Source organism: Nycticebus coucang, chromosome 14 (assembly GCF_027406575.1).
Source record: "Nycticebus coucang isolate mNycCou1 chromosome 14, mNycCou1.pri, whole genome shotgun sequence".
NCBI lineage: Eukaryota > Metazoa > Chordata > Mammalia > Primates > Lorisidae > Nycticebus > Nycticebus coucang.
This window is the reverse complement of record NC_069793.1, coordinates 56,582,935-56,606,272: the sequence shown is the minus strand read 5'-3', so window position 1 is coordinate 56,606,272 and position 23,338 is coordinate 56,582,935. Positions and strand designations below refer to the sequence as shown.

The 23,338-nt window shown below is 45.8% G+C and overlaps 2 protein-coding genes across 6 annotated transcripts in view; one reads left to right on the top strand and one right to left on the bottom strand.

Moving 5' to 3' along the window:
• Positions 1 to 13,210, top strand: part of TUB (TUB bipartite transcription factor) — a 90,521-nt gene extending 77,311 nt beyond the window's left edge. For 2 of the 3 annotated variants that reach the window (XM_053561522.1, XM_053561524.1), the window contains exons 4-12: positions 1,197 to 1,340; positions 2,546 to 2,713; positions 3,748 to 3,869; positions 4,292 to 4,489; positions 4,783 to 4,895; positions 5,718 to 5,835; positions 7,466 to 7,564; positions 7,759 to 7,930; positions 8,422 to 13,210. In XM_053561522.1, coding sequence (XP_053417497.1) covers positions 1,197 to 1,340; positions 2,546 to 2,713; positions 3,748 to 3,869; positions 4,292 to 4,489; positions 4,783 to 4,895; positions 5,718 to 5,835; positions 7,466 to 7,564; positions 7,759 to 7,930; positions 8,422 to 8,555 — 1,268 coding nt within the window. In that variant the 3' untranslated portion in view covers positions 8,556 to 13,210. The remainder of the gene's footprint in view (positions 1 to 1,196; positions 1,341 to 2,545; positions 2,714 to 3,747; positions 3,870 to 4,291; positions 4,490 to 4,782; positions 4,896 to 5,717; positions 5,836 to 7,465; positions 7,565 to 7,758; positions 7,931 to 8,421) is intronic. The other variant, XM_053561525.1, reaches the window with a different exon arrangement.
• Positions 1,212 to 23,338, bottom strand: part of RIC3 (RIC3 acetylcholine receptor chaperone) — an 83,390-nt gene continuing 61,263 nt past the window's right edge. For 2 of the 3 annotated variants that reach the window (XM_053561526.1, XM_053561527.1), the window contains one exon: positions 13,380 to 18,351. In XM_053561526.1, coding sequence (XP_053417501.1) covers positions 17,912 to 18,351 — 440 coding nt within the window. In that variant the 3' untranslated portion in view covers positions 13,380 to 17,911. Of the gene's footprint in view, positions 1,311 to 13,379; positions 18,352 to 23,338 lie in introns of those variants that run through there. The other variant, XR_008374223.1, reaches the window with a different exon arrangement.

Sequence of the window (23,338 nt, the reverse complement as noted above, 5' to 3'; positions counted from 1 at the left end):
CTGGGAACTGGTGTCCTAAGGCCACTGCCTCCTGCTCTGCCCTCTGCTGGCCATTGGTGTTAAATACAGAGAGATTATTCTGTGAGGAAAATGAGGGAGTTTAAATACATTCGAGATGGCGGTTTATCCTGGTAAAGCTTCTGGCCTGTTGTTGGCTGTGCTCATTTATGTTACAGATTCATTCCTTTCTCAAATATTTATGGAGGGCCTATTTTGTGTTAGGCTGTGGATCAGGGACTAACATAGTGCGGTGGTCCCAGGTGAGCACAAATGGGTGTGTGGTCTCTGCTTTCATGGACTTTACAGTGTTTGACAGATGGTCATAGGTGCACTTTATGGAAAGAAGCCAGGCTCTGTGAGTAGATGACAAAACGCCCACTCAAGGGAATCAGAGATGGCTTCTCTCAGGAAGTGATGCCTGAGCTGAACTCTGCAGGGTGAGTAGGAGTTAGTCACATAGAGGAGGGTGGTGCAGGCAACAGGAACAGCTAGAGCAAGGGCCCTGTGGCAAGAGGGGTCCAGTATGTGCAAGGCGCTGAAAGAGCCTGGTGTGTGTGATTAGACCAAGGGGAAGGGAGGGAATGTTGGTCTTCATCTTGAGAACATTAAGAAACCACTCAAGGATTTTGAGCAATTCTACAGGAGGCTTTGGAGGCCACTGGCTGTGACCCTTCTGAGTGCTCAGTGTTGGCGTGTGTAGTTCCTTGTATCTCAGAGTTGTCCTTCCTCAGAGTGCCCCTACAGCCAGGGACCCTGGGCCATCCTCCCATGTAGCTCCCTGGAACACTTGCCCCAGTTGTAGTCTCTTCTGTAAGATGCAGCCTTTGTTCTCTTCCTCCCCTGTCTTCCATGACCCACATGCTCAGAGATCAGGGGCCCCCTCCCTGTCCAGGCTCAGAACAGTTTGCTGCCCCAGAACTGTGATTGCTCTGCTTCTTGGCTGATCAGTTTTGGCCTGGCTGTTGACCTGATTATAGTAGGCTGGGGTGCCATCTCCTGGCTGGGCCTGCCCTAGGATCTTTACTTGGTAGAAATGCAAGTGGGCCTGGAAGGGGGTACAGGAGCCCCAGTAGGGCTTGGGGGTTAGGTGTCAAGGGGGCAGGGGTTGAGAAATGCTCTGCTGGCAACTGTTCAAATGGGAGCTCTGGTCTCACCCGGTGTCCAATTCTGTTCTCTCTCTCTCCTCTCCTGAGCAGTTCAAGAGGCCGACTCACTCACCATTGTGCAGCTGGGAGCCGCCCATCCCACAGCACCAGCCTCAGCCAAGAGAACCAAGGCAGCAACCACAGCAGGGGGCCAGGGTGGGGCCTCTAGAAAGGAGAAGAAGGGAAAGCACAAAGGTTAGCTGCCTTCTTGCCTCCTCTGCAGCACCCCACCCCCACCGCCCCCAGTAGGCCTGGCCTCTCCTGAGTTGGAGGTGAGGGATGGGATGAGTAGCCTCGGGGAAGACAAGGACTGGCATTCAGCTGGCTAACAGGCTTCATCTAGGTCATGGTGTGCCTGGGCTTGCCTGTGGGCGCCCAGGAAGTGAAGTCAAGTCAACTTCACGAAGTCAAGTGAAGTCAAGGTCCACCCTACCTTGGCCTGAGTACCTTCTATCCTGACCCCTCCAGGATGTCACTCAGCCAGGGTGAAGACATTCCTTTCAGTGGAGGCTCTGTGCCTCCCAGGCAGCCTGCCCCATCCTTGTGCAGCAATAACAGCTCCTTCTCGTGATATGGGCTTCCTGCAACAACCTACTTTAGTCCTGATTGCACCCTTTGGGCCACAGATCAGTCTGTTCCCTCTGCTCCTCTCTCTCCAAAAGGGATCCTTAGAGATCAGTGACAATGATGGTGGCCCTTGCCCTGAGTCCTGTCTCCTGGCTAGATCCCCAGTTTCCTCAAACCTTATTCATGGGTAGTAATTTCCACAGTCCAAGCCACTGGGTCGTGGTTGGACAGTGATGTGGCAGAGTCCATGGGCTTCTGGATCTGGCCCAGCCCTCTGGGCATAGCTCAGCATTGACTTGGGCAGGAAAGTCAATGTGGGATAGGAGATCGTTTACTTAAGAAGGAGAGTGTGTGCCAACCACAGTCTTTTGCAAGGGTCCCCATGTGTTTTTAATGATATGTGTGTTACTGTGTGTGTGTGTGAGAGAGAGAGAGAGAGAACAACAGCGTGGATAACTTGTAGCTGGCCATGTCTGAGACCACTGTTGACCTCGGCTACGGTCTGGATCAATTCTTGTTCTCTGTCATGTTTTTTCCACTGTGCAGTTGGTTTTGCAGATGGCTACTGTCTGCCTTAAGGATGTGGGTGTTTCAAACCAACACTCAGCGATTAATATGGGGGAAGAGCAGAAGAAACGAAGCCCACATCCCTTAACAGCTTATTAGTTGCTAACAGGCTAACAGCAATCATTAGTCTTTTAAAAATCAATTTTGCAAGTAAAGTTTTGCAGAGGGTCTTCCCATTCATCCTTCACCCTCTTCATGGATGTCTAAGAATCCAGGCCCTTCCCTTCTCCTCCTGGATGTAACTCAGGAGTGTCCATGGCCTGCAGGCACCAGCCAGCCAGCAGCACTGGCAGAAGACAAGTCTGAGGCCCAAGGTGCGGTGCAGATCCTGACTGTGGGCCAGTCAGACCACGCCCAGGACGCAGGGGAGACGGCAGCTGGTGGGGGCACTCAGCCCAGCGGGCAGGATCTCCGTGCCACGATGCAAAGGAAGGGTGAGCCCTGTGGGGGCCCAATGACACCCTTCAAAGCTCATCCCCAGGTTCTCAGATGCATCTTTCTCTGGGAGCATGGCCTCCCTGTGTTCCAGCCCTCCCTGGCCATGCGGGATAGGGGGCACACTTGGAGACAAATGAGAAACTTATGGGCAGGGGCCCCTGATAAGGCCAAATTGAAGGAAGTGTCAACTGAGGTAACCAACCCATAGCCCAGCCCTGTCTCCCTACCCCTGCCCCACCTTTATCTCCTACGCCCAGGGAGGCTAATTTGGGGGCAGATTTGCTTTCCCTTCTGCTCCTTAGAAAAACTCCTTTTATAAAAAGTACTCCATGTGTCTGCTACACTAGGGGAGCAAAACCAGGATGCCAGGCAGGGCAGAACCTCCCTGGAAATAAGCTGCCCAGTGTCCCCACCAGGAGCCCTGCTGTAGGGGGACCCTGGTGCATGGTGGCAGAGGAAGAAGCCTAGCAGTGCCACACACATTCTGGGAATCTAATCAAGGATGGCTTCTTGGAGAAAGGGCTACTGAGACAACTCAGGGATAGGGGTGGCACTCTAGGTGGGGGAGGGTAGGGGCAGAACAGCTGAGACAGAGCTCAAGGCAGGCTGGGGGGAAGAGGTGGGCTAAGTAAGGAGGTGAGGACTGTTTCCTGGCAGATTCTATGGCCTGTGCCAGTCAGGGCTTCTAGCAGGCCCAGAGTCAGAAACAGAGCTTCCCAGTGCAGGGTCAGCTCAGTACGGGCCTTGATATGTGGAAGACAGTGCCAGTTTGACTGTTAGGAGGGGCTGATGCAGTGACTGAGCTGAGACTGGGTGGTGGGACCGTATCCTGAGGATTATGACCAGCCCCAGCTAATGTGTGCACCCAAGAGAATGTGTGTCTTTGTGTATGTCTGTACACATGTAGGAATATATTTGTGAACGTGAATATGTGTGTGTAAGTGTGGGTCTGTGAATGTGAGTGTCTACGTGTGTTTCAGGACAGACTTTCCACTCACTCACCCTTTCCTGTTCTCTTTCCTGGGCCCAGGCATCTCCAGCAGCATGAGCTTTGAAGAGGAAGAAGAGGACGAGGATGAGAACAGCTCCAGCTCCTCCCAGCTAAATAGCAACACTCGCCCCAGCTCTGCTACTAGCAGGAAGTCCACCCGGGTGAGTAAGGAGCTTTTATTGGTAGCAGGAGCGAGATGGCAGTGTGCAGAGGCTGCTCGTCCAAATTGGAGGTGGAGAATGTGTGAAGAAATGATGGGGAGCTGGCTCTTCTGGGGCCAGGGCTAGACCTAGATGCCTGTCAAGACTGTGGCTGGACCCTTCTACCCTCCCTCCTAATGTCTTCAGCCAGGCCAGGGGGCTGAGGAGAGCTGGAGTTGGGCAGGATGACCTCTGGGACTGAGGAGAGGGACAGGCTAGGAAGACAGCTCCTGACTCAGGCCAGGATGTTCAGGCCCACTGCTCAGGGATCCTGCCATATCTCCCACCACTACCACCACATCAGGAAGTAGGTTTGGACCCCAGATCACCAGTTTTGTCTCCTTAGGGTCTCTGGGGCTCAGGCTTCCACTCTCTCCCCATAGGAGGCAGCCTCAGCCCCCAGCCCAACAGCCCCAGAGCAACCATTGGATGTTGAGGTCCAGGATCTCGAGGAGTTTGCACTGAGGCCAGCCCCCCAGGGTATCACCATCAAATGCCGCATCACAAGGGACAAGAAGGGGATGGACCGGGGCATGTACCCCACCTACTTCCTGCACTTGGACCGTGAGGATGGGAAGAAGGTGAAGTTGGTGTGGGCATGTGTTTCTATCTGGGACAGGCTGGAGGTACTGCAGTCTAGAATGTGACTGCAGACCTCAGATCCAACACTTCTCAGTTCCCCAAGAAACAGGCTCTGTGCCTGGCCATTGCGTACCTCTGTGTGTGTACCAGTGCATTTGTGTGTGTGCACATGTGTGTTTGGGAGTTGACACCAGGGAGAGTCACTCGTGTGAGTGTGGTGTGTGAGTGGCCCCTGTGATTGTGTGCTGACCAGAGACCAGCTCTGGATTGTGACATTGCTCCACTCTCCAAGGTGTTCCTTCTGGCGGGAAGGAAGAGAAAGAAGAGTAAAACTTCTAATTACCTCATCTCTGTGGACCCAACAGACTTGTCTCGAGGAGGGGACAGCTACATCGGGAAACTGCGGTACCAGGGCTCCCCCAGGAAGCAGGGTGTGGGGAGGAGCACAGGCAGCCTGTTTGTAGAGGGCACCTTGTGTCCCTGAAGTAGATCTAGGCTAGGATTGGATCCTGTACCAGGATCCACTCTCTTCACCAGATCCAACCTTAGGCCCAGGTCTTTGCCCAGCCTAGAGCCAGACTTAGAGAAGGGTCCCAACTGTAAGTTACTCCCAGGTAGGTGGGTACAGGTCCGCTAGGCATGATGGATCAACCTCCAGGATGTCACGGATAATGCAGGCCACCATGGAAGCGCTGCCTCACTACCTTGGCAGTGCCAAGAGACAGGGCTGAGTAAGCCCTTGAGGAAGAATGGCAGCAATTTTGGGGTTCGGAGGGAGAGGGAGGAAGGCTCTAAGCTAAGTCTTAGCAGGGAGGGGCTGAAGAACAGAGCACCAGCCTTGGGAAACATCACTAGAGGTGAGGTAAGGAGCTAAAGCTGGGAATGAGGCTGGATGGGACAGGTTGTGCTACAGTCTTCACAGACACTATTCTGCTTGCTCTCCATGAAGGGAACACCCTGATTCCTCCAGGGAAACCTCCTTCCTAGTTTACCTCCCTGAATTGCCCTCACTGAACTGAGATGCCCTGTGAGTCTTCTCAGAGCAAGTCTGGGCCTTCTGCCCACAAAGTACCTTCAAAAATGTGGATTCAGTGAACAGCGAGCCCCTGGGTTGGCTCCTGCCCCAGCCCAGAATGCTTTGCAGGTGCCTCATAGGGCAAACTATGTTCCCTGCCCTGGGGCATCTAGATGGTGCATGGCCCCATATTGATTGTACCTTCCCTTCAGGTCCAACCTGATGGGCACCAAGTTCACCATTTATGACAATGGAGTCAACCCTCAGAAGGCATCATCTTCTACTCTAGAAAGTGGGACATTGCGTCAGGAGTTGGCAGCTGTGTGCTATGTGAGTACTGGGTTCCTGGGTCTCTGGTCTTCCAAGTTAGGCATGAAACCCAGGACTTGTTGCTTGATCTGGGTCATCCCATCCATCTTGGTGGGCAGAAAAGAATGTGTAGAGAGGGCCTGTCTTCTGTAGAGTGACCCCTGCCTGGGACAGGGGCTCGGGCCCTCTACTTCTTCTGTTTTCAGAGCTCATACCACCACTGGCCATCTGGGTCTGCCCAGGAATCTCCTGGCCAGGAGGAGGCAGGAGGCTTAGGTCTTTTTTGTGCATTTTCCAAATCCAGAATGGCAGGTCCTACATGAGTTATAGGCCCTCTGCATAATCATCTCACCAAATGCTCAACCTAAAAGGTAGATCCTATTTTCTTACAGATGACAAAACTGAAGCATAGAGGTTGAGTCACTTGGTAACATCATGCAGTTCATAACCGAATACAATGTAATCTAAATATAGGGGCTAACTCTACTTCTTTGAACAGCAGTTTCCTCATGTTTAAAATGAAGGATGGTTGCCCCCATCAACCTTGGCAGTGGCACTTGGAGGCTTTTGGGACGCCACGGCTATTTTTGTATGTTCCGATGGTGCCACCTGCTGGTCAGTTGGGGGAGGTAGCCTGAATCTTGTCTTTTAAGTACTTAATGAGCCCAACTATTTTCCAGGAGTAGTTTGGGGAACTAAGAATGGAGTGAACAGACATAAATTTATACCTTTATGGGACTTAAAACTGTAGTAGAACAGACAAGCTATAAAATAGCTATCGAGGGTGGTCCACCCTGTTTAAGTGAAATAAATATGTTCTTGATAAATGCCAAGAAGAAAAAGTAGGGAAGGTGAGATATGAAATGTCACAGTGTACATGAGACGATAGGAAAGATGTCAGGAAGGGCCTCACTGAGGTAGCTCTTGAGTAAAGTCCAGAAAGAAGTTAAAGCCAGCCATGGACATGTCTGGGGGACACAGCAAGCCTGGCATGAAGGAGGAATGAGTGAATGCATGAGAATACAGGGGGAATGGAGTGAGACGATGGGGTCATATTATGTGAGGCCTGGCAGGGAGAGTCGCATCTCTACCTTTCACCCTGAGCAAGCTGGGGGTCCGTGGGGGTTTTGAGCAGGGGGAGGACAATCTGATTTAGTTTTAGTTTTAGTTTTGAGCAGGGGGAGGACCACCTGCTGCTGTTGAGGACAGATGATGGAAAGGGGGTAGGGGGACAAAGGACAGAAACAAGGAGTCAGTCCAGTTAAAGGCTGCTATAGTGTTCCCATTGAGAGAGTGGTGGAAGTGCTGGAATTCTAGGCATAATTAAAAGGTAGAGCTGACAGAAATAGCTGAGGGATGAGAAGTAGGGTATAAAAGAGAAGAGTCAAGTACGGCTCCAAGTAGTTTGCTCAAACAAATGGAAGAACTGAGTTGCTGTTAACAGAAGCAAGGAAAACTGTAAGAAGAACTAGTTTGGCAAAGTAGAGATTCCAGAGCTCAATTCTGGACACATTAAGTTTAGAGATGCCTATTAGACTTCCAAGTGGAGATGGTGAGACCAGCTCTTCCTAGGTACTCCCTTCCCTAGTCTCTCCAGTAGATAAGTGGACTCCTCAGCTGTGCAGTGTTGAGTTCTCTCTCTGTTTCCCAGGAGACAAATGTCTTAGGCTTCAAGGGGCCTCGGAAGATGAGTGTGATTGTCCCAGGCATGAACATGGTTCACGAGAGAGTGTCTATCCGCCCCCGCAACGTGAGTCTTTGTCTCATCCCTGCCCCTTCCCCATCATTGTAGCCTGTGTGTGAGCGCCTAAGGCCAGAACTGCAGCTGGTGTGTTTATGTGGAGATCTAGGGAAATCTAAGGACCCCCATTCCTGGGACATATGTTCTTTGGGGTGGTCATGGTGGTAAGGCCTGGACCAGGCTCAGTGAGGCTGCCCTCCCAGGAGCATGAGACACTGCTAGCACGCTGGCAGAATAAGAACACCGAGAGTATCATCGAACTGCAAAACAAGACACCTGTGTGGAATGACGACACCCAGTCCTACGTACTCAACTTCCATGGGCGCGTCACACAAGCCTCTGTGAAGAACTTCCAAATCATCCATGGCAATGACCGTGAGTGCTTCTTCCCCTGCTTATTACTGTCCACATGATATCTGGGGCCCTTAGCTTAGAGTTCAGCTCACCTAGCCCTGCCTACGGTGTGTAGAGTTCAGGGACATGAGCTGTATGGCTTAGATTAGCTGTAAAGAACTTTCTAAACATAATGACTGGGAGGCCCTGGAAGAACCTTGTTTGGAGCCCTGGTTCTAGATTCTGTAAACTCAGCAGAGTCTCAGGATTGGGAATAGCCTTTAAATGGACTTTTCCTCCTCTTCTCTGTCTCCTGATGTTTGTACGCATCTCACTTTCTCCTTTGCTGCCTCTCTCCTGCCACTTTTCCCAACTGACCTTGGTTTTACCTCCTTGGGGATTCCCTTGGCATCTATGCTTATTGCTTTTTCTTCCCTCTTGTGGTCTGGCTGTCTGTCTGTCCTTCCCTATCCCGACCGTTCCCGCTCTGTCCTTCTGTTTCCTTCTCCGTCCATGCCTGTGCCTGGTCCCAGCGGACTACATCGTGATGCAGTTTGGCCGGGTAGCAGAGGACGTATTCACCATGGATTACAACTACCCGCTGTGTGCGCTGCAGGCCTTTGCCATTGCCCTATCCAGCTTTGACAGCAAGCTGGCCTGTGAGTAGAGGCCTCCTCGTGCCCTTTGGGGTTGCCCAGCCTGGAGCGGAGCTCGCCTGCCTGCCTGCCTGTCTGCGGAGACAGCCCTGCCTACCCTCTGTACATAGGCCTTCTGCCAGATGAAGCTGTGGCCCTCTGTGGGCTCCTTGGTCCAGCCAGCCAGGAACTGGCTCCTCTGTCTCTGTTGCTGAGGCAGGGGAGTAGCAGCGAGTGGCTGGGTGGGTATGAAGGGACAAAAGTAATTCTGTCTGTGCCCCAAGATGAAACTGCCCACCCTGCTCTTGGGTTAGTATTGTGCTGGAGTCGTGTTTGCCAAGCTGAGCAACCTCTTCAGCTGGGAAGGCTGAGAGAGGTATGGGTAGAAGGAAGCACAATACAGGGCTGCTGGGGCCCAGGAGTCAGATGACGACAGGCACCACAACAGGTAGGGGCACAGTGTGTGTGTAGGACATACTAACTTTACATAGCAAAGGGGGCGGTGGCTGAGTCTGACCCATAACAGCTGCAGAAAGCCCCCTAACTTCAAAAGGCCACGACCAGGCTTAAAAGAAGTTAGGAGGATGGTAGGGACAGGTGAGTGGCAGGACCTTGCCAGATTGTGAGGCCTGGCTATCTGTGGCTATGGGAATCAGCTAGGGCCTATTGTTCTAGCACATTCGATTTCTCCAGGTTTTCTCTGTGCTCGCAGAAGCGGTGGGAACCTAGCTCTCAAGGCCAAATGTCTTAGCATGAGGCCTGCAGGATACAGGATCAGCACAAAGGAGGTGCATGAACAGGCTCCCTGGATTGGGGTTGTCTTGGCAGCCCTGTCAACTGCCCCAGGAGCTCTCTGCTGAGCAGCCCCAGCACAACCCCTAGAAAACGTAGATGGGGTCCAGTTCACCAGCCCAAATGCACACAGCTAGGCATGCCTAGGGTTCTTACAGGCAAAGCACCATTCCCAAACCATGGTATGCTCCAGAACAATCTCCTCTCTCTCTGGAGAGACCCACTTCCCACTGCTGTCAGCCAAACTGTGGTTGGTTAGGGCCTCTATGTGTGATTCTTCTTGGGAGGGAATATTTTAGAACCACGAGAGATTAGAGAGAGGTGGTAGGACCCTTAGGGATCAATTAGTATAACCATGTCACTTTACGTCAATCACACCGGAAAATGGGATTTTCCCTGGATCACCTCACTGGTTAATGGCAGAGTTCAGAATATCAAATTCCCTGATTTCTTTGTTCCCACTGTCCCCTGAGACACTAGCATCTCTGGCTCTCTAGCCTTATGCATGCCCTCCCCACTTCCTCTGATTCTGGATCTTAGAGACTTAGAAATGTCAGAGTTGATGTGTAAGACTGAAACCATTCCAGAAGGAAATCAGGCAGTTTCCTGTTGAAAGTTGTCTGGCTTTTTGCATGTCCATCTGAACAGGATTGGCCATGGCTGGCCCCTCCGCAAGGGCTGCTCCACCTTGAGCAGGTGTCAGCAAGGCTGCTGCACATTTCTCTGTCTGGGGGTGATAGCGCAAGTGTGAATGTTCCGGGGCTGGGCCTGATTGCTCCTTCTACTGCCACTGCTACTTCTCCGTGGATGGCACTGTCTTCCCTTCAGGCTTGGGAACTCTAAGCCCAAGCTCCTGCCCATTTATCATTTACCCTGCCAGAGGCTTCTTGTCCAGACAGAGCTGAAATCAGTGGAAAGCAGTAGGGTTTGTACCTTGCTTTAGAGTAGATATGCTTGGAAAGGCCAAGTAGAAATTAATTTTTTGAAAAAATAAAGGTCATACTTTAAACATGTTAGTGAAGCTCTACAGGTGAAGGAGTTTTGACTTAAATGGAAGTAGTGTGCTCTCATTTCTTTGCAATCACAATTTTCCTATGTTGAATGCTTAAAGCAAGGCATACCTGTTTTATAGCAGGATTGCCCATGCTTTAGCCACACATGTGGGAGAGGCCCCTCCAATAATTAGCTTTTGTTAATATGGTCAAGTTCTAGAGGGCAGTGGAATTTCCTTTGCCAGGACTAGTGAAATACTGTGGTGCCATCCTCATTTCTATAGTTCTAGTTTGGCCCCTTCTTCCCTGACATTAAGGAAAAGAGAACAACTTAGTGACATTAGAGATGATAGAAACTAGGTGATCTCTAAAGTTTGGTCAGGCTAATTCTCTGAATCTATGATTTGAAGGTAGCACAAGCTGATTCTGGATTCTAGTGTGTGTGGCTGGTAAGGGGCTGCTGGTAGCAGAGTAGAAAAATCAGAAGCACAATGGAAAAACTCCTGGCTTCTGCTTTCTCCTTTAGTACATAGAAAGGCACTGGCTGGATACTTTGGTAGGATCAGGAAATGTGGGCCCAGCTTTCTAGCCTGGGTATGGAGAAGGGTAATCTCAGCAACAAAAACCTCTGCTGGGTATTGAATGACAAGCAAAAGCAGTTTAATTACCTGCTTGCAACCCAGCTTTATAAGGTCTGCTCTTAAGACTCCACTCCAAGTGATGCTGGTTTTCCATGACCCCTGGCCATGGGCTCAAGAACTCATAAAGCTGCCAAGGCTCCTGGAAACCACCTGGGTGAGCCTCTCCCATAGTAAGAATTATTTCCCTTTGCACTCTACCCCAGATGGTCCTTGAATGAGCAGGTGTATTGAATATGGAATGAGCAGTCCCTAAAGGTGTTGGGTAGCTGGGGTCTTAGGCAGCTTTTCTGTAACTGCTCCTGGCTCTGTGACTCCTCCTGGAGCCACACCCCAAACTCTATACCTTCTCTTGCAGAGCAGAGAAGTTCAATTCCCCTACTCCAAGTCTAGCTTTTCTTTCCTTCCGGCTTCAAGGTGCTCTGTGTCTATCTGTGTCTGTCTGAGTGTCTGTGTGTATTTGGGGAAAAGGGCAATCAGCAAATAATCAACTGAGGTTTATTATCACATTTCTAAGGATGAGCAGGAAAAGAATAAGCATGTAGTCATGATCACTTGTGGATTTTGTCTGTCTGTGTCATGCTTTTGGAACAGAAGCTTATCTGGGAAATTACCAGCTCTTTCTCCCAGGGTTCTGAGCAAGAGGATAATACCATCCAAGAAAGTTAAGTTTTTCACTTCCCACTCTGCATTCCCTGAAGAAACTGGTATGTTACATGTATGTTTTTGGATGAATTTGAACATAATCTAGTGAATGTGCCTTAAAAATCACGACACTAGTTCAAAGGACACGTGAAGTCCAGACCCATGATGAGGACGGGTGTTGGAAGCCAGGGAGTGCGATAATCACAGGGTAGGAGAAGTTTCGGAGGCCGCCTCCAGTAACAAGTAGAACACAACTGCAGAAGCAGGAGTTTTTCTTCATTCTGAGAGTAGCAGGGCACTTCTCTCTAAATAAACCTAGCATTTATTTAGAGGTAGCTCTATATTTAACAAGCAAGAGAGGTGATTTCAAAGGAAAAGGTCCAGGCTTTGTTCAGAATGGAGTCTACAGTGAGGGGAGATGCCAGAAAGCTGTGTCCATAGCTCTGTTATGCAAGCACAAATTCTGTCTCCTAGATGGGTCTCCAGGTGTTCCCTTACTGCTGTAACACTGGCCTTCCCTTTTCTATAATCCTTGCCACAGCTGTGACATCCCTGTGTGACCTCAGGATGTTAGGTGGCCCCCAGAGCACATGTTTTCCAGATAGCTGAGTGATTTGGCTTTCATGCAGTGCCCTGCACTGTGACTGAGGCCTGACTGTTCTTTAGTTAGGACCCAGAATTGGGACTGTACACTGCCCTGGGCCCTGGCTTGTAAGCCTGTAGCAGCCCCTAGGAACAGGCCAAGGGATGGGCTCTTGTTTGAGTTTATAGCTGCCTTTCCTTACATGCCTCTAGTTTGCAATTTTCTGTCATCTCAGCATATGGGGGGAGGGGCAGGAGTATTGGAACCAATTTGGTTTTTAAATTTTCCAACCAAATGAAGAAGCAAGTTAGTTTTACAGAAAGCGCCACTGTGCTTTATAGCTATGTGATGTTGAGCAAACTGCATTAACATCTCCAGGTCCATTTCCTTAACTGCAAGACGCAGATGTTGACCTGTCAAAGCTTGCTGTAGGATTCAGGGTGAATGAAAGGTACTCCTTGCTTTCATCACTACCTTTTCTAGCTCATCACTGTGCCTTTTTTCTTTCTTAAGAAAGACATCACAACCCTCTCCTCCTCTGTGCTCTTGTCCCTCCCTCCCATATCAAAGTCCAGGCATAGCTGGAGTTGAGGCTGAGATACAGTGTTTCCTAGAGGGCAACTTAGAATCCATTAGAAAGGGAAGCCCAACTCTGGTCTCTTTAATCCTGCATTTGGTGACAAAGGGGACTTGGTCAGAATGGGTGACATTTCTCTTGCTGGGAATACACATTTAGCCACTTTTCATAATGCCTAGAAAATTATGTCTATTTGCACAAGATTGTCTTTTCCTATTTTGGAGTGGTCATTTTATTTTTGTTCAACATTATCTGGAGTTTTAGACAAATTTGCAAAACTGTGCTTTTATTAAGTGACTTTTTGAATAAACTCTTTGGTATTCTGAAGCAAATGTATTTATTTATTGGTATGTGCAATGACAAACGGTATTTTCCCATGTTGACATTATGTATGTTGTAGAATTTTAGTGTTTGTCTAAGTACAGACATATATCAACAAATTAAACTTGAATTGTTTCAACATTTCTGTATACTTTTTTCATAAAATAAGAAAGACATGTCTCTTTTTCCAAAGGTCTTTTTCTACACCATTCAGTGTTTCCTAGAAGCCTGGGCTGGGTGGTAGTAACAAAGAGACCATAGTTTGTTTAGAACCAAGTATTTGTAGGTAAAAGCTCTCCTTCTGCCAACCCATTCAAGTTTAAAGATCATCAGAATCACACTGAGAGGCAAGGAAGGGCTGGGAAAATGGTGAGGTTAAAAGGTAGCTAACAGGGTCTGCTGTGCTTATAGGAATGGGCTGGTGGTTCTGAGTTATCCCATATGGGCCTGGTCTTTAGGAACACAATGGGGCTATAGAGCTAAAAAAATAAAAAAAAAAAAAAAGGTAGAAAAGACTCAATTGGCAGATTATAGCACGAAGACCCAGCCACTTGGTTCCTCTGGCCTTGCTTAGAGCCTAATCAATTTAAGTAGGACTTGAACATGCTTGAGAATCTTTTCAGCTTGTGGCAGATTTACAGCCAAGAGGAAGAAAGGATACAGTGGTACCTGGAAGCAGACATGAAAGCTAATGGTCCTATCCAGAGGGAAGAGGTTACAATTTCATGAAGTCACCTAGAGACTGCAAAATGGCTCTTGAGCCATTCTTGGCAGTCAGTGTGATAGTCACTAGCACAGGGGTTGACAACAAAGTGCTACTGATGATGCTGTCATCAAGCACATGTCCTACGCTTCACCCTGGGATACATGCTTTTTAAATATGGAATGACCTAAGAAAGAGGAGTCCTATTTTTCTTTGTATTAAAAAATGGGAAAGAAAAGAAAATGGAGGACAAGTATATTGTAGAAACGTTAATGGTTATGGTAATTGGGAGGATTTGTCATTTATTCTTCCAGATTTAGAATTCTGTGACCCAGAGCATTTCTTACCTGAACCATGGCCTATCTCTTATGGCCTGTGCAGGAAATAGCATACATACGCAGGATATTCTAAAAAGGAAAGAGGGTTTTGTTTGTTTAGTCATTAGCCTGAAGAAAAATCTTAAATGACCATAGACAGGGTAACCATATGTGTAGGACAGTCTTTGTTTACGCCTATTATCTTAGCATAATCATTATTAAATCTCCCTTTTTCCAAAGTGTTCAGGTTTGGACCATAAGTTATTTAATCACCCAAGCCATAGAGGTGTAGAGAGTGTGGTTCTCACAGGCTACTGTTTCTACAGGCCAAATATATCTCTGCTCCTCAACACACCTCCCCGGACCTACCTTGTGGAAGTTACATGTCCCTCATCATACAGCTAAAATGAGGTACTTTGTGTTCCTTTGTGACCAGGAAAAAGGATCTCCTGGCTGGATTATCCACCTGATTTACCAAGCATGGTCCCAGAAGAAGCGCTTGTTTCCTAAGCTAACTGTCCATGTGTCCTCTGCCACAGTGCCCAAAGACCAAGGGACTGGTCAAGTTCACAGCCCCTTAGTTCTGAGAAATGAAGACTGTGAGAAAAGAGCAGCCATAGCAACAAAAACCAGTTTATGATTTTGGTCACCCTGGGTTGCATATACATACATAATGTCATCCCTGAAAGATAAATGATTTTGGAAAGGACTGTCTAAATCCTAAATGACTGAAGGTATATCAAAATTTCTCATACAGCTATATTCCTAATATACAGTCGAACCAAGGACTAGGGCAGAAGAGCCATCATGAAGGGCTTAGTACTTATGGCACGAACTATTTTCATAACTCAATTTTTCCCAAAGACTAACATTCAAAATAAAGAGCTAATTATGTAACACTTTACATACCATTCTCATCAAAATACGGGAACATCTGTATACTTTCACAACCTACTGCTTTTTCCATTACCATTCTTTTTTTTTTTTTTTTTGAGACAAAGTCCCAAGCTGTCGCCCTGGGTAGAATGCTGTGACATCACAGCTCACAGCAACCTCAAACTCTTGGGCTTAAGCAATTCTCTTGCCTCAACCTCCTAAGTATCTGGAACTACAGGCGCCTGCCACAACACCCAGCTATTTTTTTTGTTGCAGTTGTCATTGTTTAACTGGCCAAGGCTGGGTGTGAACCCACCAACCTTGATGTACGTGGCTGGTGTCATAACCACTGTGCTATAGGGATCAAGCCTCCATCACCATTCTTCCTGCCAAAAATATTCTTTTTCTTCCTTGTCCACCTGGAGAAGTTCTTAGCACCCCTCATGGCCCACCTTCTCTTGGAAGTAGTCTGGCAAAAATAATTTTTCTTTCCTTCATGTTCCTGGGTTCATATCTCAATTACAGGATAGACCCTCGTCTCATAAAAGTAGCACTTGAGTGCTTATCACATACGAGCTAGAACCTATGCCATTTCACATACCCTTATTTAATCCTTATAACAACCTGTGAGACCTGGACTTTGGTTACCCATATTTTATAAGTGATTGAGGAAGCCAAGGCTCAAGACCAGTTAAGGAACTAACCCAAGATCCTAAAGCTAGAATACACTGGGACAGGGCATTATCCACATTTCTCTGCCTGCAGAATTCACGATCCTCAACCCTCTTCATAGTTCATTTATCTATCAGGCTCTCATGTGAAACTGAGTTTTGTAAGTGTAGAAATTAGGATTTGTGTTTCTAGCACCTAGCATATTGTAGCTGTCTGCTAAATGAACAAACAAACAAATAAGCTAGATGGAAACCGAAGGACTTATCTCTAATAATGGTACTGTATCCTAAGGCAAAAAAGAAATTTAAGCCAGGGACTCAGGGCTTCCTTAGAAATCAATCCCTCATTGTAAATGAAGGGAAATAACACAGAAAACAACCTATGGAAATAATAAACCATACACAATAAACAACTTATGGAAACAATAAAAAGCACCTATATTATTATTTACCTTTAGTGTATATTATATCTAGATTGTCTTCAGTACATTTTAAACTGCATTCTTTACAATGTAAATCAAAATATTCTACAAAGAGATAATTTACTTTCTATAAACTCAATCTTCAGCAACTTTTCTCTGTAGTTCACTTAAGAAGTGCCTGGTATGGGCAGCGCCTGTGGCTCAGTGAGTAGGGCACCGGCCCCATATGCCGAGGGTGGTGGGTTCAAACCCAGCCCTGGCCAAACTGCAACAAAAAAATAGCCGGGCGTTGTGGTGTGCGCCTGTAGTCCCAGCTGCTCGGGAGGCTGAGGCAAGAGAATAGCGTAAGCCCAGGAGTTAGAGGTTGCTGTGAGCCGTGTGACGCCACAGCACTCTACCCTAGGGCGGTACAGTGAGACTCTGTCTCTACAAAAAAAAAAAAAAAAAAGAAGTGCCTGGTAGTAGCTAACAGATTATCTCACTATGATCTGAATAGCAGATTTTAACTATTTTCCTGGCATCTTACTCATGGCACACACAATGGAACTCTAACAGCCCTATCTACCTTTAACATGATTTCTTAATTTTTCAGTTTTTCACATTTCATGACAGAGAATGTCCTTAAGAATGTGCTCTCTTCAAACACTCAGGTCTTAAGTGTAAACTCTGAACTCACACATCCTTCAGGTTAGAATTATGAATACCATCTTGTCTTAAGAAGATGCATGGCAGATGACAATTTTGGAGAAGAGGCCCATAGTTTGGTCAAAATCTTCCTAGTCCTAATCTATTTGCTACTTTCTCAAGCTCTCTCAAAGGACCCAGATACCTGAATATAGAACGTATGGTCTTTTCTCCTGGCATTGACATATTGGTTCTTTCCTGTTGTATAGAAGTTCAGTTATTTCTGTTTCAATTCATATGGCTTTTACAACAAATTTCCCAAAGGGCACAACGTTCAGAAACAGCTTCTAGGCAAGGACTGTCCATAAGTATATAGGTTCTTACCCCTACTGCTGGCTCCCTGGCCCTCTGTGCCCCTTGGGGCAAGACAACCTTGGGCACACCTTCGTCTAGTTTCAATAGCTTCAAATCTTGGCTTTGCAGGACAGGGACTAAAGGCTGTATCTAAAACTCCCTCTGGCCACTAAAGACAGAGATGCAAAGGTACTTCTAGGTTCAACAGTTCTGTTAAGCAGGACAAGGTAAAGAAAATTAGAGATCTAGGCAGTATCAGAGCCAAATAGCCCCCATACAGGCCTCTGGACTCTGGAGAAAGAGGATGTCTCAGACAGCCATCAGTGCTCCTAGGAAGACCTTCACTGCAAGAAAGAATCTCTAGCTCAGCTCAGTCTTACCCTGCACTGGGCCCATCATCCCCACAAATAAAATGTCCTCTTCTCCCCAGGGGATCACTAACCTGCTTAAAGCCCAAAGAATAACAACTGAAATCTTCACTCTTGCAACCTTAAGTCCTCATTGTCTGCAAGCTGAGTTTGTTCACAAGTAAACCATCTGTCCACCTAGCAGGAAAAGTTGGACCTTTGCCCCAACAGTCCCATCTGAAATTACTACAGACCAAATATAATTAGTCAATGGATCAACTTCTCTGATGGGGGAAAGTAGGAAGAGAAAGAGTGAAGCTGTCATGTGATGACACTAATGTCCATGTTTTACGCAGTGACCGGTGTGTGAGTACCAGGAAAGACACACGATATCCATAGTAGTGGCCTGATAGTGATGACATCCGAACACAGAGAAGTATAGGGTATAGGGCCAAGGAAGAAATCTGAGGAGAGAAAGGTCACCTTGAGGACTAGAGTAAGGGATACTTCCCCAGACTCACTGTTTTCACTCTAAACCTTGGGGGTTACGCCTTCTCAACATGCTACCTGTAAATAGTTTATTAGCATTGAAACCTAGCCTTTCCTCTCTAAAGTCTTGGGACCACTCTTCTTTGGTGGTTTCCTCTTGCTCATGGTAGCTATCTGCATTAAATCCAGCATTCTCTGCCAAGACAGCAGGATCCTCTTCTTCATGAAAACAGCAGGAATGTGTTTCTCGGTTAGGGTCACTTGAGGTAACAGAATTTTCTTCCTGGATTCTGGGGTCAGTGGGCAGACTTCCCCAACCCAAATGGCCTGATTCTTCCTCTTCTCTCACTCCCATTCTTTCAGCTATTTCTTCAGCAGAAGGCTCTTTTGGGTCAGGATAATCCACCAGGATTGTTTCTTGCCTATGCTTGATACAGTTTGAAAGGTCATAAATTGGATAAGTTTCTTCAGGGTAACCTAGAGAGAAAAGCAGCACAATCTTACAAAGAATGTCTCTTCAAAAAAAGAGTGTCAGTCTTAAAGAGGATTCTCAGGCAGCAGCCATCTTATCCTACCAAATCCATTCAAGAAATCTCTAAAACGATTCCAATAGTTTAAAGTTTCATTTGAGCAAATTCTTAGCAATCTGGCTGACAATCCCAGGGCTCTTTAAAATATAAACCAATTGAGATAAAATCCTTTCTTAAGTGTAGGATGCTCGGGCAGAATAAATCTCATGCCCTGTGCTTCTGCAGTACTGATGGAGATTAAACAAACAACACGACCCTTTAGTTTTAAAAAATGCACCAAATATCAGATGGAGAGAGCACAGCTCAAAGCTAATGTTTATATTATTTCTTTTTGGAACCATTTCCAAATCTTTCTTGGGGGAGGGGAAGAGAGGAAAGAAATGCTAAGCTCTTTGAAAAATAACACTATGCAGCTTTCTTTTTATCGTAACAACTGAAATGGCTTGGAAGTGTCAGAAATAGGAAGTGATTTAGTAAGACATGCCCAAGATCCCAAAGGACAAGCACTGCATTTTCAGAAGACATTAGAGCCATTGTTGGCTTCTTCATCTTCACAAAATGGAACAACAAACTGGTAAACAAAATGAGTAACACTGGTACTGAATCCAAGCTATGATAATGAGAAAAGAGAAAATGTTGCCAAATTAAGGAATGAAATGAAATAAATCTGTGTCAGTCAAGCGAGCCTGAGCAGCAGATGGGCCATGCTGAGATCACATGCCAGCACTGGCAATAGTGGCCATGCTCACAACACAATGCAAAAAGCTGGAAGATTCAGAACCATTTGCAGATTATGATAATTGGCAGATTCGACCCTAACATAAACTATTTTTTGCCTACAAATTGTGAAAAATAGAGTTCCTTTTTTGGTGCAGTGTAAGGTGTACAGAGATATTTCTACAGTTACTGTTTTTTCCTGACTATAAAAGTCATATAGACTTATTTGTAGAAAATTTGAAAAAATATGGACAGGTTTAAAAAATCCCACCACTGGTAATAATAATTTGCTGTATTTTAGGCTTTTTACCATACATAAACATATATTTTCCTCCTTTTTAATAAATAAAGGAGGACCATACTATGCCTAAAATGTTGTACCCTCATTTTTCTTATTCAACATTATATCGTGAGCATTTTTCCATGTCATTAAGCATTTGAAAGTTGGCTGCAAAATATTATATCTCACCATATAGCTACATAATTGACATGATTTACCATTCCTCTTCTGTAAATCAGATTCTTTCTAATTCTCCTCCCCTATTATAAGTATTATAGCAGTTATATTATCTGAGTGTAAATCCACATCCACTTCCATAATTTTTTAAGAGAGAATTCTATAATATGAAAACTAGACCAAAAGGAATTGACATTTTAAAAGCCCTTTTTATACTCTGCCAAATTACTTTCCAGAAGAGTGGTATAAATTTTTGGTCCTACCAGTGATGTAAAAACAGTCCATCTTATAACATCCTCACCAGCTCTGACAATAGTATACTAAGAATCTTGCCAATGGCAGTCTTTATTCTGAGGCTTAACTTGCTGTGGATGGAATGCTAAGCTACCCAAGGGACTCATAGGCTACTTGGTCAAGGACAGGGACCGGGGATGCTGTGTGCTTGTTAGATGCTGACCACTGAATGCTTAAGAGAAGTCCATTTGCTGGCAAATTCTCTTCTCCCTATCTTCTCCTCACACCAGCAACAAAGCTTACCTTTGGATTTTCATTGATTATCTGCTTTAGTTTAAGAGGAAAGGCCACAAAGACTCAGGTTCCAGGCCTACTTCAGCCCCAGGTACCAGATCCACCCTGAAAACCTTCATCATCATACCTGTACCTGCCCCAGCCTTGAGACTAGCCCCTGCAGATAGACTCCAGGTGGCCACTTGAGTGCAAGGTCAACAACTGTGGCCGCAGGCTCTAGGCCTACCCCAGCACCAGGTAGGCATCCCTAGTAGCTTCAGGTACCAGGCTGAGGTACCTTTAGGTACCAGGTACCACCCATGGACATGGGCCTGCTCAGTATCAGGTTGGTCCTGTAGACCCTAATGTTGGGCTAGTCCAAACAACTCCAGGCTCCAGGACTACCCCTGGGAACGTGGGTCCAGGTTGGGCCCCACGACCTCAGGACCCAAATCAGGTCTCATGGACACTACATCTAGGCATACCCATGCAGACTCAGGCACCAGGACTGCCTTAGCCCCAAGCAAGTCCCTATGGACTCAGGCTCAGGCCTGTCCCAGTGTAGCCAGCCACCATGACCATCCTAGTGCCTATTTGGCTTCTGCAGACTCAAACTCAAGGTTTACTCTAACTCCAAGTCAGCCCTGTATACCTACACTTCAGACCAGCCCCTCCCTCAAGATACAGGCCCCAGGCCTAATCCCACGTACATGAATTAATGTTCCAGGACTACCCTCAACTATGCAATCAATAGGTCCACCCCATTGGATCCAGACTTCAGGCCTAACACAATGGACTTAGCACCAGGCCAGCCAGCCTGAACACGTCAATAACAAGACTTCCTGCAGATCATGCCAACTCTACAATAGGCTGACTGGTGAATAGTATTTCCAGATAAAGCCATCTACAAAGACTGTTATAAGTTCTTGCTTATTCAAATGTGCAGATACCAATGCACAGCCAAGAAAAATCAAGGAAGCATGATAACACAAATGAACAAAAATCACCACAAACAGACCCTAAAGAAATAGAGATACATGAACTGCCTCACAAAGAATTCAAAATAATAATTTTCAAGTTCAGTGAATATAAAGGAAATACAGAGAAATAGGCTTGGTGCCTGTAGCTCAGCGGCTAGGGCACCAGCCACATACACCAGGGCTGGTGGGTTCGAATCCAGCCCAGGCCTGCCAAACAACAATGACAACTACAACCAAAAAACAGCCAGGCGTTGTGGTGGGTGCCTGTAGTCCCAGCTACTTGGGAGGCTGAGGCAAGAGAATTGCTTAAGCCCAAGAGTTGGAGGTTGCTGTGAGCTGTGACGCCACGCATTCTACTGAGGGCGACATAATGGGACTCTGTCTCAAAAAAAAAAAAAAAAAAAAACGAAATAAGAAAATACGGAGAAACAATTCACTTAAATCAGGAAAACAATAAATAAAATGAGAAATTCAACAGAGATTGAAGTATGTATATAAAAACATCTAGTGCTAAAAACATAATCAATGAAATTTTAAAAATGCAATAGAGAGTATTAATAGAAGAAATGATCAAGCAGAAGAATGAACTGTGAGCTCAATGAGAGATTATTTGAAAATATACAGTCAGGTAAGAAAAAGAAAAAAGAAAGGAAAGGAATAAAGAAATCTTGCAGGATTTATGGGACAGCATCAAAAGAACAAATGTTTGGGTGGCGCCTGTGGCTCAAAGGAGTAGGGCGCCGGCCCCATATGCTGGAGGTGGTGGGTTCAAACCCAGCCCCAGCCAAAAATAACTTCAAAAAAAAAAAAAAAAGAGAACAAATGTTTGAGGTGTAAGAGTTCAAGAAGGAGATGAGAGAGGCAACAGGGCAGAAAGTTCAAAGAAAGAATACTTTCCAATTCTAGGTTAAGATATACATATCCAGGTATAGGAACACCAAAAGTCTTCAATCAGACTTGACCTGAGTAAAACTACATCAAAACATACTATCAAATTGTCAAAAGTGAAGGAGAATTCTTGGCCAGATGCGGTGGGTCACACCTGTACTCCTAGCACTTTGGGAGGCAGGGCTGAAGAATTTGAGACCAGCCTGAGCAAGAGAAAGACCCCATCTCTATTAAAAATAGAAAAATTAGCCAGGCATTGTGGTGGGCCCTGGTAGTCCCAGCTACTCAGGAGGCTGAGATAGGAGGATCACTTGAACCCAGAAGTTTGAGGTTGCTATGAGCTAGGCTGAGGCCACTGCACTCTAACCTAGGCAACAGAGTGATACTATCTAAAAAAAAAAAAAAAAAAAGTCAACTTGTTATTAGCTTAAAATAGCCTGTTAGAACTGTAAAATGTGTTATGTAAGCCAAATGGTAATCACAATGCAAAAACCTATAGTAGATACATAAATGGTAACAAGTAAGGAATCAAATCATATTACTAGAGAAAAACATTTAATCACAAAGGAAGACAGCAAGAGAGGAAGAAAGGAACACAGGATCTATAAAACAACAACAACAAAAAATAATAAAATGGTAGCAGTGAGTCCCTACTTCTTAATAATTACCTGGGAATATAAAAGGATTAAATTCTCCAATTAAAAGACAGAGTGGCTGAATACATAAAAAATTAAGACCCAACTATATGCTGCCTATAAGACACTGTACCTTTAAGGATATACAAAGGTTGAAAGTGAAAGGAAGGAAAAAGATATTTCATGAAGAATATAAAAACCAAAACAAAATAATGATAGCTACAATTAAATAAAATAGACTTTAAGTATAGAACTGTAAAACAAGACAAAAAGGTCATTACATAATGATAAAGGGATCAATTAATCAAGAAGACATAACAATTGTAAATATATATATGCCCCAAATATCAGAGCACCTAAATACATAGAGTAAATATTAGTAGATATTAAGGGAGTGACAGACTACAACACAGTAATGGTAGGGGACTTCAATACCCCACTTTCAACAATGGACAGTTCATAAAACAGAAAATCAATAAAGAAACACTGAACTTGAACTTCACTTTAGAACAAATGTACCTAACAGAGATATATAGAATATTCCATCCAACAGCAGCAGAATACATGTTCTTCTCAAATGCACATACACAGAACGTACTTCCTGGAAGATCATATAGGTCATAAAACAAGTCTTCCAAATTTAAGAAGACTGCAATCATATCAAATATATTTTTGACCACAATGGTATAAAACTGGAAATTAGTAATAGGAAGAAGTTTAGAAAATTCACAAATATGTGGAAATTAAACA